Here is a 17,638-nt window from a genome sequence, read left to right as displayed (position 1 = left end):
TGTGACCTGAAGAAGCTGAATTCATAAATGATTTTTTTTTCTAAAACAACGAATGCATAAATGAAGGTACTCCATATCTCACTATGGAACAATTTATACAGTAGCCTAATTTTCATATTCTTTCTAGGTTTGGTTGAATTTTGATTTTGGCATATGATGGCTGATGTACGCCATCTTATATCTTCTACGCAAGTAATTATGCTTCTTCAGCAATTACTTACAGTTACCCTTTCTTCAAAACAGGTTGGGAATCTTACTGAGAGAAGTACCACAGATCATGTAACGCGCGCGCGCGCGAGAGAGAGAGAGAGAGAGAGAGAGACTTTAGCGCAGACAACAGGTTGCAATTGTGTTGGAATGAGGTTCCAAACTTTCATTACAAAGCTGCAACCGGAATTAAATTCAGCTTCCCATAAGTAAACACAAACAAAAGAATTAAATTCCAATTCCAAATCAACATAGCAATTCAAAAATTGTAATTGGAATCCTGGGAATTTGTTTCCAATAATTTAATTCTTGAAATTAAATTCCCTACAATTCCACGGATCCAAACAGGCCCTTACAGGAAAAGGAAAATTTTATCAATTCCACTTTGTTTTCAGTCACACAAAATTAAAAGAAAATCATTATTGATATGAAGTTTGACCTCAGTCAAAAAAACTTCCTTTTGCAACATCCAAACCACATGGATCAAAGTGAAGGATGAAAACGAGTTCGACCAACTCACAAAGGGTATTTAAGCCCAAATCCCATGACCCTCCCAAATGACAAAATCGCAGGCACTGATATTGCAGAAAACTATCCAGTACTAATAGACGATATAAGATGAACACAAAAAATTATTTTGGGCATTTATCTTTCAAGGAGCAGGATTCAACAAAACAAAATATCTAGAACTTTTTCCACAAAAGATAAAACATGAAAACCAAGCAGCAAGTCGAAAGGGAAAAACTGTTCTGCATTAATTTCCTCAAGTGAACTCAAATCAAAAGGCATATTTTGGATACCTGAACAAGATTGTGTTAATCTCAAGGAGAAATACTAAGTAGAGGATTTTGATAAGCTAAAAGAATGATTGCTCTAACTTTCCCCTGACAATGAAAAGCAAAATCTATCTAAAAAAACTTTTAACCAAAATTGTCTTCAATCAGATATCCTGAAGTAACCTACTCCAAAAGAGGCCTCATATGAGTCTATCAACAGTACAAGTCAACTCAGCATCACCAACGGCAAGCAGAGCTACAAAAAAGCACAGGCCTCTCATGAAATATATATAGCCAGCTTTCATACCTTCTGTTAATGAAACTATCCAACCATGATACACTAGAGGCCTGCACATCCATGATCCAATAACCTTACTTCTTTTTCTTAGACTTGGACAGAGACTGATCAAAGGAGGTTCCCTGAGAAACAAAGAAAAGAGGTAACTTTTAATGCCACAAAAGATTTTGTGCAGACAGGTGGCAATGTTTCCAAGAAATAAAAGGCGACTTTCTTTTTGGATAATCCAAGGGAACCTCCCATCACCGACCGCACATTGGCAGGCCTCCGGTTGGTAAAACCCTTGAGGTCGCCCCTACCCACCGGGGAGTAACACCCAGCTTTGACCTTGCAGCAAGGGACCCCACCCGTGAGTTTCGAACTTGTGAGAAATAAAATGTCTATGATGAAAGAAACATGCAACTTTTAACCTGGAATACCATCGGTTTAAAGTGCAAATTGCCATGCAGGAAGGTGGATATTTTGCATCGAGACAATAAAAGTGGTTATTTTCAGTAGGGTTTACATGTGCAAACCTTTGAGACAATAAGAAAAGTGACAATAGCTTGTATGGGAGCCAGGTGAAGGCCTTAAACTACTACAAACATCATTCTCTCTCTTTAATGCTGGTGACTTATCACATAATCAATGCTCACTTTAAAATCAGCATACTGCAAAACTGGAGTAAGGAGGGGACAATGGCACCCAAGTCAATATCTTCTATTAGAAACATCATGATTTCTCTCAAAAACATATCTTTATTTACTGCTGGTGGCTTATCATATCAACAACTGGCCAACTTGTTTGATGCTTTCATTAAGACCAACACATTGCATAGATTTGATGGTCAACTAAATCACGAACATGAGTCACTTGTATCAGGACCATAATACATTACCTTTCACGGTGTTCAACTCGAAGAAAATACATTTCATCCATAAGAAGAAAAACTGCTAGGCGTCTTAATCAATAGCATAGTTGCATTTGATACAGATAGGTTAAATAGAGAAAATTTGCACTTGCATAAGGATAAGCATGGTTCTTATAACCTTAACAGACTTGCACAGATTCGCTAAATGATATTCAATTAAAAAAGGTCACCGCAATGTTAGCCAACTAAGATGGTAGACAAATCATTCTAGTTGATTCACATAGGCTACAAACTTTTGGAATTAATGCATATAGATGATAAAGTATTAATCTATTTAAGAACATAATAACCAATTGTGTCTATGCATGCATTCACGAGAGAGAGAGAGAGAGAGAGAGTACCTTCAACCATTCATCGATTGAACCATCTGTAGTGCCAGTTCCTACCTCCACCTTTGTTACCCTCTTGGTTTTCTATATTGACAAGCAAAAAAGCATAAGCATCATTGAGCGAAAAACAGAAGACTTCCCAAACATGCATATGCTTGGGTAAAATGCGAAACAGAAGTCAGCGTACCTAAGTAAATTCGTGCAACGATCAAGACAGCATATAAAAAACTTAACTTCATATTTGATATTTGTATAACATTCAATTTTCATCAAAGAAGAGATAAATGTAACCCTCTGTTTACACTGTACATACTTAAAAGGATAAGGTCCCAAGCCTCAGGACATAAGAATCTTAATCATCACAACATAATCAGACAATTTTCTAATATGGTGCCACGTTGGTTTGAATCTTGCGCATACACATATATAAGTAGTGGTAGTAATGGATGATAAAAGCTGGCCCTTCTGAAGTTACTATTGAGACGTGATCTATTGGGTCTGGATCCAGATTTGGATCTGGATCCAAATCTGTTTAACGTCAGCAGCATATGACGTCTTTTCATGTATTGAGTTGTATTGTGTTCAGCCTAACTATTTTACCCTTCTTATTCGTATTGTTTCTTGTATACTAATCAGGGGCATTTCTGTCATGTAAAATACTTATTGATTTAAAAGGAACCCACAACCCTAATGAGGGTGTGGAGAATTGTTTCTTGCAGCCCTTCTCTTCTTCCTCTCTTCTTCTCTATATGCTGTTTTCTGGTGAGTGCAGATCTTATATGATATCAAAGCAGGGTTTCTACTCCATCCAGGTGAGTTAAGTATTGGCTTCCACCCATCTTTGTTTCCTTCTATTATTTTTCCCTCCTTTTCTTTCTTCTTCTTTCTCCTTCCCTCACATTCTTGTCGCTCCTATTCTCCCTCAACATTCTTTTCGAAAATAAGAAAAACAAATAGATCGAATATATCGATCAAAGTTTTTTTTTCTTATTTTCATCTTGTTTGCTGATTAATTGTTTTGTCCGAAACTGATCGGAAAAATCTGTGACCTTTTCAATAAAAAACCCTAGATCGAATTTTGGGTTTTCTTTCTTTTCCTTATTCGGAATATTTGGTTTCTTTATCTTATTCGGAATATTTGTTTTTTTTTCCTGATTGTTCCCTTCAAATCTGATTCTATCTGATAGATTTTCTAATAAGATCTGTATTGGATCTGATATATTTTGAAACAACCCAATATTTATTGTGATAATTAATTTCTTAAAATCACATACCTTTAAATAATCATTTATTTATGATTATTAATGATTCTTGTCTTATTGCTGCATCCATTTGCTATTTTCGTGAGTTGTCCCTGATCTGAAAAAAAATGCAGACAAATTATGTGATTGCAGCATTCCTTTTCTGATCCTTTTTCATCCTCCCTTTACCTGCTATAGATTCGTCTTCTTCCTCTTTGGTTCTTTAAGCAAGCTTCAACTAGTTAGTTTTCGAAAAATTAAATACCTCAAATTTTTTTGGAGAAATAGATATATTCTTTTATTCGAAGTCAAGACCTTTCTGGTCATTTAGATGGATCAATTCAGATCACACCGGAATTCGTATTAAAGAAAGAAAAGGATGAAAACAGAAGGTTTTAGTAAGCATTCCGGATGATAGTCACAACTATGGAGTTGTGGACCCAACTTGTGCAAACGTTTTCACAGGTTTCTAAGGCCAGAACTAAAGTTGAAGAACACACATCAACTTGCTGTGATTGGTAGCATAATTTCAGACAAAGATAAGGTACAACGGGTCCTTAATGGATTAGGGCCGGAATACAACGGTTTTATACTACCTTGTCTTGTTTTGCTGAGCTGCCCACTTTTGAAGCTTTACGTCCTAAGTTGCTACAATTTGAGATGAATTTAGGAGGAGGATCTGTTGAGAATCCTACAAGGGCAACAAACAGTCATAATGTACTTATTCCAAGTACACAGTTTGGGAGAGGAAGAGGAGGCATAAGAGGACAAGGCAGAGGGCGAGGAGGTAATAAAGGAGGACTTGGGTTGTTCCCGCTTCCTAATACACCTCCTATTTCTTATCAGGACAAGAGAATACCCACATGCTATATTTGCAAGAAACCTGAATATGTTAAAGCAAACTGTTGTTATAAGGATGATCCCAGGTATGTTGGACAGCAGAGTTCACAGAATAAAGTGCACCAAATAACACTGGAGGATCAGGACAGATAGCTTCTATTGGCTGCCTTAGCAGGGTTGAATCTAAAGCAAAATAATCAAGAAGTTTGGTATGTTGATTCGGGGGTAGCAAATCATATTATTGGGAATAAAGGTAAACATAAAAACTTGTCTTGACACTCGTCACCCCATCACACACTGGAAATGCTTTCATTCCCATGTCCAATTCAAATCTTTGTCTATCAAATGTTTTCCTTGTTCCAAATATAAAAAAAAATCTTGTTTCAGTTTCTAAACTTATTGATGATACCAATTCTTGTGTCATTTTTACTCTTGTTTATGTGAAGGATCTTCACACGAAGAGGACGTTCGCTGAAGAAGAAAGACAGGAGAATATGTATCTCTTCAAGGAGAATTTGTTGGTTTGTGTTTCAATCCAAGATGCTGAAAAGTCACGTTTTGTCAATGAGTTAGAGTCCAATAAGTCAAATGTCTGGCATAGTCGTTTAGCCCATTGTAATAAGGCCTTTATTGAGAGGCTTGTTTCTAGTAATTTGATTTCAGCGTCTAGTTTTAATCATAAGTTAAATAAAATTTATCCTAGTTGTCAAATGTTTAAGAGTTGCGTACTTTCTTTTATTTCAAATAATGAAAGAGCTTTTAAATTGTTTGAGATCATATATTCTGATGTATGGGGACCGGCCCCAACTGTTTCTTATTCCGGGAGTTTATATTATGTTACTTTCATTGATAGTTATTCTCGATATACATGGATATTCTTAATGAAACATAAGCATGACGTTTTTACAATTTTTAAGAACTTTCATGCTATGGTTCGAAATCAATTTTCTTTACATATTTTAATTTTCAGTGTGATAGTGGGGGTGAGTACTTTTCAAATGGCTTTATTCAATATCTTAAGGAGAATGAAGTTAATAGAAGGGTATCTTGTCTCCGAACACCTCAGCAAAATGGCCTTGCTGAGAGGAAACACAGGCACATTGTTGAAAATGCACTAGCCATGATGAAAATTGTTGTAATATAAATTGTCACCTTATGAATTGTTTGGCCAGCACCTTTATTATAATTATCTAAATGCATACGGCCGCACATTGATGCATCTCTACGAAACAAGTTTGACAAAAGATCCCATGTTTGCAAATTTGTTGGATATGCAGATGACTATAAGGGGTATAGATGTTATGATGTTGAAAATAAATGTATTTGTATTTCCAAAAATGTTGTTTTTGATGAATCTGATTTTGTTTCAAAAGGCAACAATGTACAAAGTGTTTAATTGCAATCAAAACAGCTATATCAGCCTTGGTTAGATGATGGTATGTTCTCTATTGAGGCAGCAGCAAATGATATAAACAATGACAGAATAAAGGGTATACATGTGACATCGGACCATCAAAATGTTGGGAAACAGCAAGTTGATCATTCGGATGGCACAAAAGGAAGATTCAAAGGAATTACATACAGCCACAGAATTCAAAATGTTCAATCAGAAAATGCATCCGAAAGCAGCCCAGAATAAGAAAATGTTGAATTTGAAAATGATCACACTAAACAAGAATAGATAATCAGAATATCTAGAAGAGTGCAGCATCCTATTGATAGATGGGTAAGTTATGAAAATTTCGGCATAGATCACCAAATCTTTTTAGTTTTTGTATCTCAACATGAAGAACCCCGATTATACAATCAGGACTCAAAATCCAACAAATAGAATGAGGCTATGAATGTAAAACATGGAATGTTATAAAAAGGCCTGCAGGAAATAATGTAGTTGGATTGAAATGGGTCTTTAAAATAAAATATAAACCAAACAAGGCTGGTGCAAAGGGTTTTACTCAGGAGCATGGCTGGACTATGAAGAGACGTTCAATCCAGTAGTGAAGATAGAACTATTGAGTAGTTCTTTCTCTAGCAGTGGATCATGGTTGACATTTCAGTCAACTGGATGTTAAAAATGTGTTTTTGCACAGAAACCTCAAGGAGGAGGTGTATATGGAGCAACCATAAGGGTGTAATGAGAAAGATCCAGCAAGTTATGTGTGTAGATTGAACAAAGCTATATATGGGCTAAAGTAGGCTTCCCAATCATGGTTTTAGAGTTTTTCTATTGAAATTCAGCAGCATGGTTTTTGCATATCTCATTTGGATCATTCTTTGTTCATCTACAAAGGTGATAAATGGATTACATTATTATTCATTTATGTTGATGATATCATAGTAGCAAAAATTTTCAAACATATTGATGTTGTCAAGAGTGTGCTAAATAGTAGATTCAAAATGAAAGACTTGGAAGATCTCAAATGTTTTTGGGGCATTGAAGTTGATCGAAGAAAAGACTCATTAGTATTGACACAACATAAGTATACCATTAATTTACGCAACCGGGCTGGAATGAAAGATTGCAAACCGATATTTACTTTGAGTGTCGTGCAGCAAAAACTTTGACGTGATAAAGGGGATATTTTTTATGATCCTACAAGGTATAGGAGTATTGTGGGTATACTCCCATAACTCACTTTTACTCGTCCTGATACTTGTTTATGCAATCAATCAAGTTTCTCAGTTTATGCATTGCTCCCGTGTAAATCATGTTTAGGCTGTCAAAAAGATCCTCAGATATTCGAAAGGCACTCTTGGTGATCTACTTTGTTATTGAGAAAATGATAGTTATAAAGGTATTTTAACAGTTATGGTTTTTTCAGATGCAGATTGGGTAGGAGATCCGAATGAAAGGTCTGTCTCTGGGTATTGTGTTTTTATTGGGAAGAACCTGATTTCATGGAGCATTAAAAAAAAAGGCAGTGGCTCCGTCAAATATTGAAGCTGAATACAGGTCAATGGTGGTAGCATCATCTAAAATCATTTGGATTATATATCTATTATCTAATTTATATCAAGCTGTCAAGTTCTATCTTGTTTTGTGATAATCAAACTCAATCATATTCAGAATGGTAGAACGAAGCATATAGAAATAGATCAACACTTTATTAGAAGCAAAATTGAAAGTGGGGAGATTTCTTCTCAATTTGTTGGGACTCAAGATCAAGTTGCAGATTTGCTTACAAAAGGATTAAGGAAAGGTATTGGTACTTGAAGAGCAAGTTGTTTATGGTTCTTACCATGCACAACTTTAGAGAGGGCATTGAAACATGATCTATTGGGTCTAGATCCAGATTTGGATCCATATCCAAATATGTTTAACGTCAGCAGCATATGACGTCTTTTCATGTATTAAGTTGTATACTTGTATTGTTTTCAGCCTGACCATATTACCCTTTTTATTTGCATTGTTTCTTGTATATTAATCAGGGATATTTATGTCATGTAAAATACTTATTAATTTAAAAGGAACCCACGACCCTAATGAGGGTGTGAAGAATTGTTTGTTGCAGCCCTTCTCTTCTTCCCCTCTATATGTTGTTTTCTAGTTTAGATTTTATTTTAAAGACCCATTTTGATCCAACTACATTCTTTCCTACAGGCAACATTTCATGTTCTACATTCATATAAAGCTTGTATTTCTTCATTCATAGCCTAAATCCATTTGTTGAATTTTAAGGCCTGATTGTATGATCGAGGTTTTTCATGTTGAAATGCAACTAAAAAGATTTGGTGATTCAAGCTGAAATTTTCATAACTTACCCATCTATCAATAGGATGTCGCACTCTTCCAGATCTTCTGATTATTTGTTCTTGTTCAGTGTGATCATTTTCAGATTCAACATTTTCATGTTTTGGGCTGCTCTCAAATGCATTTTCAGATTCAACATTTCGAATCCTGCGACTGTATGTAATTCCTTTGAATCTTCCTTTTGTACCATCCGAATGATCAACTTGCTGTCCCTCAACATTTTGCTGTTCCGATCCCACATGTGCACCCTCTATTCTGTCATTGTTTGTATTATTTGTTGCTGCTGCCTCAATAGAGAACATACCATCATCTAACCAAGGCTGATACTTCTCAAACATTGTTGAATTCAAAGTTGCTAACCTTTAATACATATTACCCAACTCTCCTAGAAACCTTTCGGAAAACCATGATTATATGTAGCATTGTGCAAACAAGATACAATATAAACAAGTTCAATCAAAGAGTTTATAAATAAATGGAACAAGTAGATATATAGACTTATATACCAAACAATATAAAACAGACCAGTGGCTTTTACTTTTAGAGTTTCTCAGGGAGATGCAACAAATACAGAAGTTTTCTATCCATGGCCTACATTTGTCACTTAACAATCAGGAAGCAGTCATAATCAGATTGTGTACAGCAACATTTTAATAATGTGAAGAAATGGGCAATTACTTCTAACAAAAAGGTACATGGGTTTATCAACTAAAGTTTGAGGTACCAAATTTAGTAGGATTTTGAAGGATGACAAGCATTGTGGGATACAAATGAATAGTAGTCATTTATGCACATTAGAATGGAGAGAGAGAGTTGGCGTCAACTATTAACTATTAAGGCAGGTTTGTGTCACGCAAGAGAGCTCCACTGGAAGCGTTGCTGTGGAGCTCTCTTCTGCAGAAATTGAGCCCCCCCCCCACGGGAAGTGTTGCTGCAGAAAGAGGGGGCCTCCCTCCACGCAGAAGGAGGTTCCCCCGTTTGCATATCCATCATGGGCCTTACAGAAACGCATGGAATATCGTGTGTTTTCGAGGAAACCCCTGGATTTCTGCGCTATGCAAACAGGAACTTAGGTGTTAAAAGCAAGAATGGTTCCAAATTGATGTTTTAAGGAACGAAGAGAAGAAACGTGAAATGGCAAGTCTTTTCTAAATCTACCTTTACTAAAATCATACTCATCATGATAGAGGTCCATTCAAGCCAAGACACAACAGCTTCAGTGAGACTGAAGCTGATATGCCAAATGCTATGTCACATAGGTGCGGGTACAGGTGCGGATGCGGCGGTGCGGCACTTTGGGGTGCGGGGGTGCGGGAAGGATATATATATATATATATATATATATATATATATATATTAACAGTTTTAAGTTAATACTATGTGTATTTGTGTGCATTTATGTATTTATATATAATATAGATAAAAATGGACTTGATTAGGGTTAATTGAATCTACTTTTGGATAGAAATGGACCTCAATGTGGTTGACTTCACCTAACATAAAGGAAGCTGTGTCCAAGTGTTGCACCCGCCTAGGTGCGGGTGCGACATGGGTGCGGTGCCCTGTTAGAAGAGTCCGTGTGACATAGGCCAAATGAAATGGTCCCAATACACATCAACAGCAACCACAATGGTAGTTGAAAAAACGGGGCAGCCAGAATGGCATTCAAATGTGTCCCTAATTTCCACGACAGAGATCAACCAATGAATTAAAGAAGCAGCAGTATGGGAAATGGGCAACAAGGTCATAGAAAACTCATTCATACAAGCATACATCAAAATTTGGCAGGGAATGTCGTGTTCCTACCAACTAATTAAGAATATTCAGGCATCAGGTAATATGCCATCACCAACCAAGCTGTTGCACAAAGCCTCGCAGCCAGACAAAACATTAGAAAACAGGAGAAGCAACAAAGACCACCCAATGAGTACTAAATATCCTTTAAAAAGAAAAGCCAATATGAACATAGAACATGCTCTAGGTGCAAGTGGTTGATTCCAGCAATGAGGTGTGCTCTCAAAAAGTTTAACCTCCATCTCAATCCTAAAAAGATTGATGATCATGGGCCATTCCACTGGGCCACTGGCAAAGCTTGTCCAATATCATCTTGGCCTACAGATTTTAAGCTCAAGGAAACCACTGAAGCTAAGACAAATTTTGGCCCCACATGAACTAGTTGTGTTCTTTCACAAGATAATGAGAAAATACCGTTTAAACTGACTGATAACATAACCAGGCACTATTGGACCTGTTCATATGAGAGAGTACTCCCATCCTTGAATTACTGACCAATTACAGAGGCAAGAGAAAATTCATAACCCACTAAGCCAGCCAAACAGCAGTTACCACAAGCCAACTGGATATTCCAAGTAATACAAAGATATAGAGAACACTCATCTCTAAGCAATTAAAACTTATATGATCATCAAACCAAAATACAGATGAATATGGTATACCAGATATAGAGCAAATATATGAAAAAATTATAGAATTGCAAACGGATGACCATGAAACAAATGGATATTGGATATATTCCATATCCAGATAAAGGCAATATTGTCGTAAACAATGTGACTCTTCAATATGAAGTCATATTGGTTAGTCAAATTTGATCCATTTACATGTAAAGGCTAGATTTGATAAAGGGCTATATCCTTTGGACTTGATTGTGATTGAGGATATCCAACCCAACTCAGAGTGAAAATCTAGAAAGGCTACATCTTAATAGGTCTGACTAGTATACATATAAGTCAATATGAATTTCAACCTGCTTAGATTTCTAGCAAGGAATGAGGGAATTGTTAGCTTGCACGGCTATTTGACCAGCCAAGTTAGCAAAGAAATGGTCTCTTACATCCATCACTATTAGTCTTTTAAGGCTTTGAAACCTTTCTTAGTCAAAACTAGTTTAAACTCGGTAGTCACTGCTATGCAGCCCGTTGCCTGTGCCATCCATAGAAGGACACCACAATCTCACTAGCAGCAGCAGCACGATTGTCACTTAAATATTTTATAGTAGTCGGGGTTGATATTGCATGAACAGCCAACTGTGCTCCTACAGACCTACTTCCATAGGGTTTTCTGTCTCAGCTGCAATCATTAGATTTGAGTAGATTTCAAATCATGCAAGAGTTTGCACTTCTGCTTGTTTGGGATTTCCCAACCCAGTTATGAGTGCAATAGGGTAGCTACATGCCATGGGAATATAGCATGCCAACTGCGATGTGTATTTACTATGATGCTTGAGCCTTGAACACAGATGTTTGGGAGGCCACCCCATTAAAGGGCATTTTAATGATGATGCATACCATCTCCTATTCATAGGTTCAGGGTTTATAATTTATTAAACTTGACTAAGATAGAAAACCATGGGGAAGCACCCGGAACATTGTATAACATAATGACTTTGTAGGAATTGAACCTGTTGACTCCTTGAAAGAGTTGCAATCGTTCCAACAGATCCATCCAATACACAGGGTTATCTCTCTGCTAATGTTGCTAATCATTCATGTGCTATAGCCGTTTAGAAGGGAAGGTGCAGTAATACAACTGCTCATGTATCCCCTTGTTCTCTGTGCTTCCTCTGAAACTACGTCGAGTAAAACCATATGAGGAAATATCAATAACTGCATGCCATTTTTTCTTATGTACAACATATGCTACTACTGCAGGCATGTATCAAAGCCAAAAAACAAAAAAATGAAAATATCATACAAAGACCACCACATGAAATAGCAGATCTGTCAGGCAAAGTAGAACAGCTCCTATGCATTATCTAATCAGTATGTGCAAACGAAAGGGGGCATACAAGGGGTAAACATGGAAGCACATTATGCATTTATTACCTTGGACAAATTCTGTATTTGTCCATACATCCACAGCCCCAATAGTCCAGTGAGGGCAATTCCAAGTGTAACAAGGAAAACAGACTCAATACTAAGAAAACCACCAGCCTCAAGAACTTCAATGGTACCATTGTAGAATACACTGTTGTATTGCTGTTCATCTACCTCATACATAATAGTGCCCACAAGATCAAATGCTCCAGGCTGCAAGACAAAAAGATGGCAGGTTCAGCACCATGCACAACTAGAACTGGTCAGTGGCAGAAAAAGCTTTTTTCTTTTTTTTGTTATATGGCTTAAAAAATTTATTAAAAAAAACTCTTCTGCAACTATAATACCTGTAAGTATTTGTGTACATCAAATATGTACGGAAATGTAGCCTGAGCAGACAGTGGAACTGTTGCATTGAAAAATTCCTGAAATGATAGGAAAACATAGATATATAGAGAATTCTATGAAACAGAAAACGAAAACAAAGTGGAATAAATTGGGAACAAGCACATGATGGAATATTGATATGCATTCCCTTGATTCAGAAGTACAGCATAATACTGCTAAACTCACTAAAATGATTCTCAGTCATTTTGAAAGCACTGCGGACCCAATTAACCAAAAAGATGAAAACTACATAAATAACCATGCCAATATCAAAGAATTTGTCCCAAGAAGTTTATGAAAAAGAGGCTAATGCATAAGTGGACGGCAAATGTTTCCACTCCAGCCAATCACATTGCCTTGGTCATTTGACCATGATGACCAGCATGTGTGTGCAGCATTAGCACATGCACATCTGTGAATGGATAGCCAGCCATAAACACTCAATATGCGAAAAATCCAACAATATTATAAAATATTTTTCACAGAATGATATATCCAAGGTATTTTACCAAAATATTTTACAAATCTCTACCATGTTGACTTTTACCTGAAGTGTTAGGTTTTGCACAAATAGTCTATGATCAAAGGGCAGATGAAGGCTAGCCCTTATTGCGTGAACCTTCAAAGGTGCCTCACCTGTAATTTTTGCAATAGAACGGCCAGTTTGATCAGAAAAGAGAGAAACGACAGAAAAACAAAAATAAAAGACGAATGATAACCAACAAAAAAAAATGGAGGAGAAGTGGGGATGAAGAATGATAAACACAATTACCCCCATTATTCAAGCCAACCAGTAGTTCAGTCTCTTCCCCTGCTTGAACAACTGCATTTTGCATTATCATGTTAGAAATCTAGAGAAATTCGGCTTTAAAATTTTTAAAACAACAATCCAAAGACCAAAATAAAGGACTCACGTCGCCCAGGATTCTTTGGGAAGAGGCACATGGTATCCACTCCAGGAGCAGAACCATAAACAGCTTCAGAAAAGTCCTGGATATCATCACCAACAATCCCAAGATCACCTCCCTCCACAACTTCGTTCCCGTCCGTTTCAGTATCTTCTTGACACCTCGCAACTAAGAAAAAGAGCACTTGTAAACCCCACAACTTGTCTGAATTATAAGCAGTCCTCCATAGATGAAGTTCAAAAAGACAACTCTTTCATATAAAAGATCCAACCAGAACATACGACAGAAACGCTTTACAAACCACGTCATCAAGATGCACACGAAGACGAATGGAACAACGAGAACATCATCACACTTACAAGAGAAATTTCAGTAACAAAAACTAACAAATGCAGAGAGAAAACTATCATTTGTGGATAATCTCTCGGATCTACTACTTGACACCCAAACCAAGATTTTCCAGAAGCATCTCCACCGTAACAAAAAACTACTGCCACAATCGCAGATCAAACCTAAAAATACGCGTTTCCTACGGAAAGATATCGAATCTCGATCCATATACAGCAGAACCCAAAACCTTAGGGTTTCTCTCCGCTATTTCCTTAGATTTTATAGCGAAAGCGAGCACTAAGCTCCATAACAACAATCAAATCCAAATGAATCGCGGTCTTCCGGATGGGAAAGATCACAATTCGATCAAATAGAGCGAAAAATAGCAGCCATCTCCGTTCCAAAACGAGCTTTTCTCACGAAAGTTTCCCCTCCGTCAGTGATTTTCAAGATCGACACAACACGATCCGAACCACGAGCAATCACAAAGGAAGAAAGAAACAAGCAAAAATCCAGGAAAAAAGGGAGAATTTCTCGATGGAGGGAGAGAGAGCGATCGATCGCAGAGGTGGACAATTACCTTGAAGAAGGAGAGCGGAAGAGAGGAGGAAGACCACGATGAGGAAACCCCAGAGACGACGACGATCGGAGGCCATCGGATTCGGGACGCTCGCCGCACTGTCCAAACCCCTCACCCTTTCACCTAAAGCACCGCAACGAGCGTGGGAGAGCACGCACGCATTCAAGTACACAATTTTTTTTTGTTTTTTAATTTAGGGGAAAATTTTGACTTGAGTTTGGAGGGTTTGGAGTGGCCGTAAAGACGATAGAGACCTTCGATTAGAAACTGAGAATATTTTGATTTTTTGAAGCATCACATTTCATTTTCCCAGCTTATCCCGGTTTTCTAGATAAGGAGGGCTTTTGTGTTGGTGGTAACCGGTAAGCGATCCGATTTCCCAGCTTATCCAGGTTTTCTAGATAAGGAGGGCTTTAGATCAACGATCACGTTTTCTAAGAAATCCTCTTCCTCTTTGTTGGTAGAGATGGATTGGACAATGGGCGGGCAGGGCCGGCCTGACCCGGTCACTGAACGGGCTTGACCAGACTGTTGAACGGTCTGAGCTTGGTCAAGCCTGACCCACTGAGCCTGGTTCGGTCTAATACAAAACCTACGGACCACCCTTAATTCGGACAAGATCAGGCCAGGTTGCAAGGCAGTTTGCATTCACATCATTTTTCATTGTTTTCGTAAATGTATAAGTTTATTTTAACGAAGATTTAAAAAATGCAAAAGAATAAATGAGTTCCAAGATGAATCCGTTATGTGTGTCTATAACCTACAGGCCAACCTATTCGGGCTGACCGGACCAGCCCAAAGATTTTGTGGGATCAGGTTTAAGCCGATTCAGGTCGAGCCTTCTTACAAAAGTTAAGCTCATGTCCAACCCATTCAAGCCACGTCACTGGAGCTGCCCAGCCCTACTTGTAAGCATAGTGACAAATATCGCGAGATTTATGAAAATCTCACGAGAAATTGCCTGAAAGTTTAAAACTGTAATTTCTTGCAAGATTTTTTATAATCTTGCAAGATTTATGAAAAAACATAAATACCATGATTTAAACGTGATATTTATGGTGAAAAAACATGTTTCTGTCAATAATCTTGGAAAGGCTCCTTGTGGTGGGACGTTGCAGGTTCAAAACCCAGTGGTAAGTTGAATAATAACTGGTGGGGGTCTGCCTAACCCCAGCTTGCCTTAAAAAAAACAATCTCCTCCTTGAACCAAAATTTAATTCAGTACCACGACAATAGAGCATCTTCAATTCGAACATTAGGTTTCCATTTTCTCCCAAAGAGCGCTACCATGTGGGCACAAATAGGTTTACCCAAATACATTGAAGTAAGATGTGATCCACTGACTCCAATTCATACAAAAAAACACATCTATTCGGCATAGAAATTCCAAGATGCTTAAGCTCATCTGGAGTGAGGATTTTCCTTCGAATCACAAAACTGAGGGTTAGAGCTGCCCTAGGAAAGAAACTTTCACACCATATCATACTGAACATTCAATGACAGTACCCAACTTCAGGAAACCATTTCCCATGCTTGTTGAAGGAGAAACCCCTTGAATAGTAGTGTCAACGTGTCGGTTTTACCCGAACCAACCCCTATAGGGTCCGGGTATGGTGATAAATAATAAGACACGATTAAGACCCGGGTTCAGACCCAAAGATCCAATTAATACATGGACCTGGGTATAGTTTGTGAAATTTTATACCCGACCCGAGTTCTAATTAAGACCCACAAAATTTCAATGTAAAAATGATAAAAAAATATGGTTTTAGCGGGTATGGTCCGGTCTGGTTCATGTAGTTCTTATCAGATCCGGGTATGGTTTTTCCTAGTGGACCTGATTATACTCGGGTCCAAACCAAACCCAACCCGTTGACACCCCTACCCTTGAATGAAACCATAGTAGCTTAGTGGGTTCCAATACTGCTAGGCAAAAGTAGAGGGTATATAGTATGCGACTCTAAGAATAAAGTCACGAACTTGACACTGGATGAATTCACCCACTTGACTTCTGCTAACTCAGTAACACCTGCTCTCCCACCTTGCCACGCATACAATACAGGAAGGCCCTGTTTAGGGCACTATAGAGATTCCTTTCTCAAATATTTAGTTGTTACCAAGGGTTCTTAGGTTTAGTTACCACCATTCATGCATGCTTTACTGACCTCATCTAGTGTTTTAATCATCAAACCTCCTTCCTTTAATGCCTTTGCAAGTTTTCATACTTGTTGCCAATCTAACAAACGGCAATTCCTCTTTTAATCTGAATCAAACCAGGGGAACTCCCTCATAATAGATTTCATTTGCTTTATAACAAAAACCAGAATACAAAACGCTTGCATCCAATCAAGAAGAAAGAGGCTAAAACATATCTAATAAATGTGACACGACCAACCATGGATATGAGTTTACCTTTCCATGCCTCTAATTTTGATCTGAATTTTACAATGAGGGGCTCACATAATGATTTATGCAAGTAGCCTTTGAGTAACGGAATTCCAAGGTAAGTCGTAGGGAGCAGTGTTTTAAAACTCGCCGAGTCAACTCGGTGACTCGGCTGACTCGGCTCGGCTCTGCCCTCCAGCGAGTCAACCCGGGAAGCTTAACTCGGGCTGCGAAAACTCGGCTGCTGACTCGGCTTGACTCGGGCGAGTTCTAGGATGTTTGAAATTTGATTTTTTGGGTATTTCAAACACACATATTCACTTTTGTACTGAATAATACGTCTTTCCCATGGACTGTCAGGAAAGATCTTTTTGAACAAATAATTGTTATAGTATATAAATCAAACAACAAAGCATTCTAGTCTATAAACCCAATTAACAAAGAATTCTATGCATCTAAAAGCAAGGATTTCTTTCAAGACACATGGAGATTGGAGAGTTAGGACCTAAGGATTCCTTATCTGAATATCACATATTACTTTACATACATGATACAACTTCATAAAAACTCTGCCTCTATAACTAACATTGCCCCATCACCACCCTTTCGTAGACCACTAGAGGTCCAAGGCAACTTCTAGTTTTTCACTTTATGTTCTTGTAAATGATAGTTTATCTTATACAGTGATACTTTTCCCCAATCTGTAGCATTTGGTGCAGCTTCTGGGCCATTTTACCAACATCATCTGTCTCTATTTCTGCCCTTTGTCTAATTGGAATCTTTTTTATTTAAGAGCTGGGCATCATGAATCTAAGGCCTGCAGCAATTTCACTTTTCCTAACCTCTAATCTTATGCTAAT

The 17,638-nt window shown here is 37.7% G+C and overlaps 1 protein-coding gene across 1 annotated transcript; it reads right to left on the bottom strand.

Annotated features, from left to right (window-relative positions):
* Positions 1-939: 939 nt before the first annotated feature.
* Positions 940-14,570, bottom strand: LOC149817875 (translocon-associated protein subunit alpha-like). The gene is made up of 8 exons (XM_089984219.1): positions 14,394-14,570; positions 13,490-13,651; positions 13,348-13,398; positions 13,123-13,211; positions 12,536-12,613; positions 12,198-12,401; positions 2,533-2,604; positions 940-1,403 (listed from the first exon to the last, which is right to left on the bottom strand). Exons 1-8 carry the CDS (start codon positions 14,467-14,469, stop codon positions 1,356-1,358), a joined length of 780 nt encoding a protein of 259 aa, XP_089840345.1. The 5' UTR covers positions 14,470-14,570; the 3' UTR covers positions 940-1,355.
* Between the last annotated feature and the right edge of the window lie 3,068 nt (positions 14,571-17,638).

Source organism: Nuphar pumila, chromosome 13, assembly GCF_984573655.1.
Source record: "Nuphar pumila chromosome 13, dmNupPumi1.hap1.1, whole genome shotgun sequence".
Lineage (NCBI taxonomy): Eukaryota > Viridiplantae > Streptophyta > Magnoliopsida > Nymphaeales > Nymphaeaceae > Nuphar > Nuphar pumila.
The sequence above is the reverse complement of the archived record's forward strand: the minus strand, read 5'-3'. Positions and strand labels throughout refer to the sequence as shown.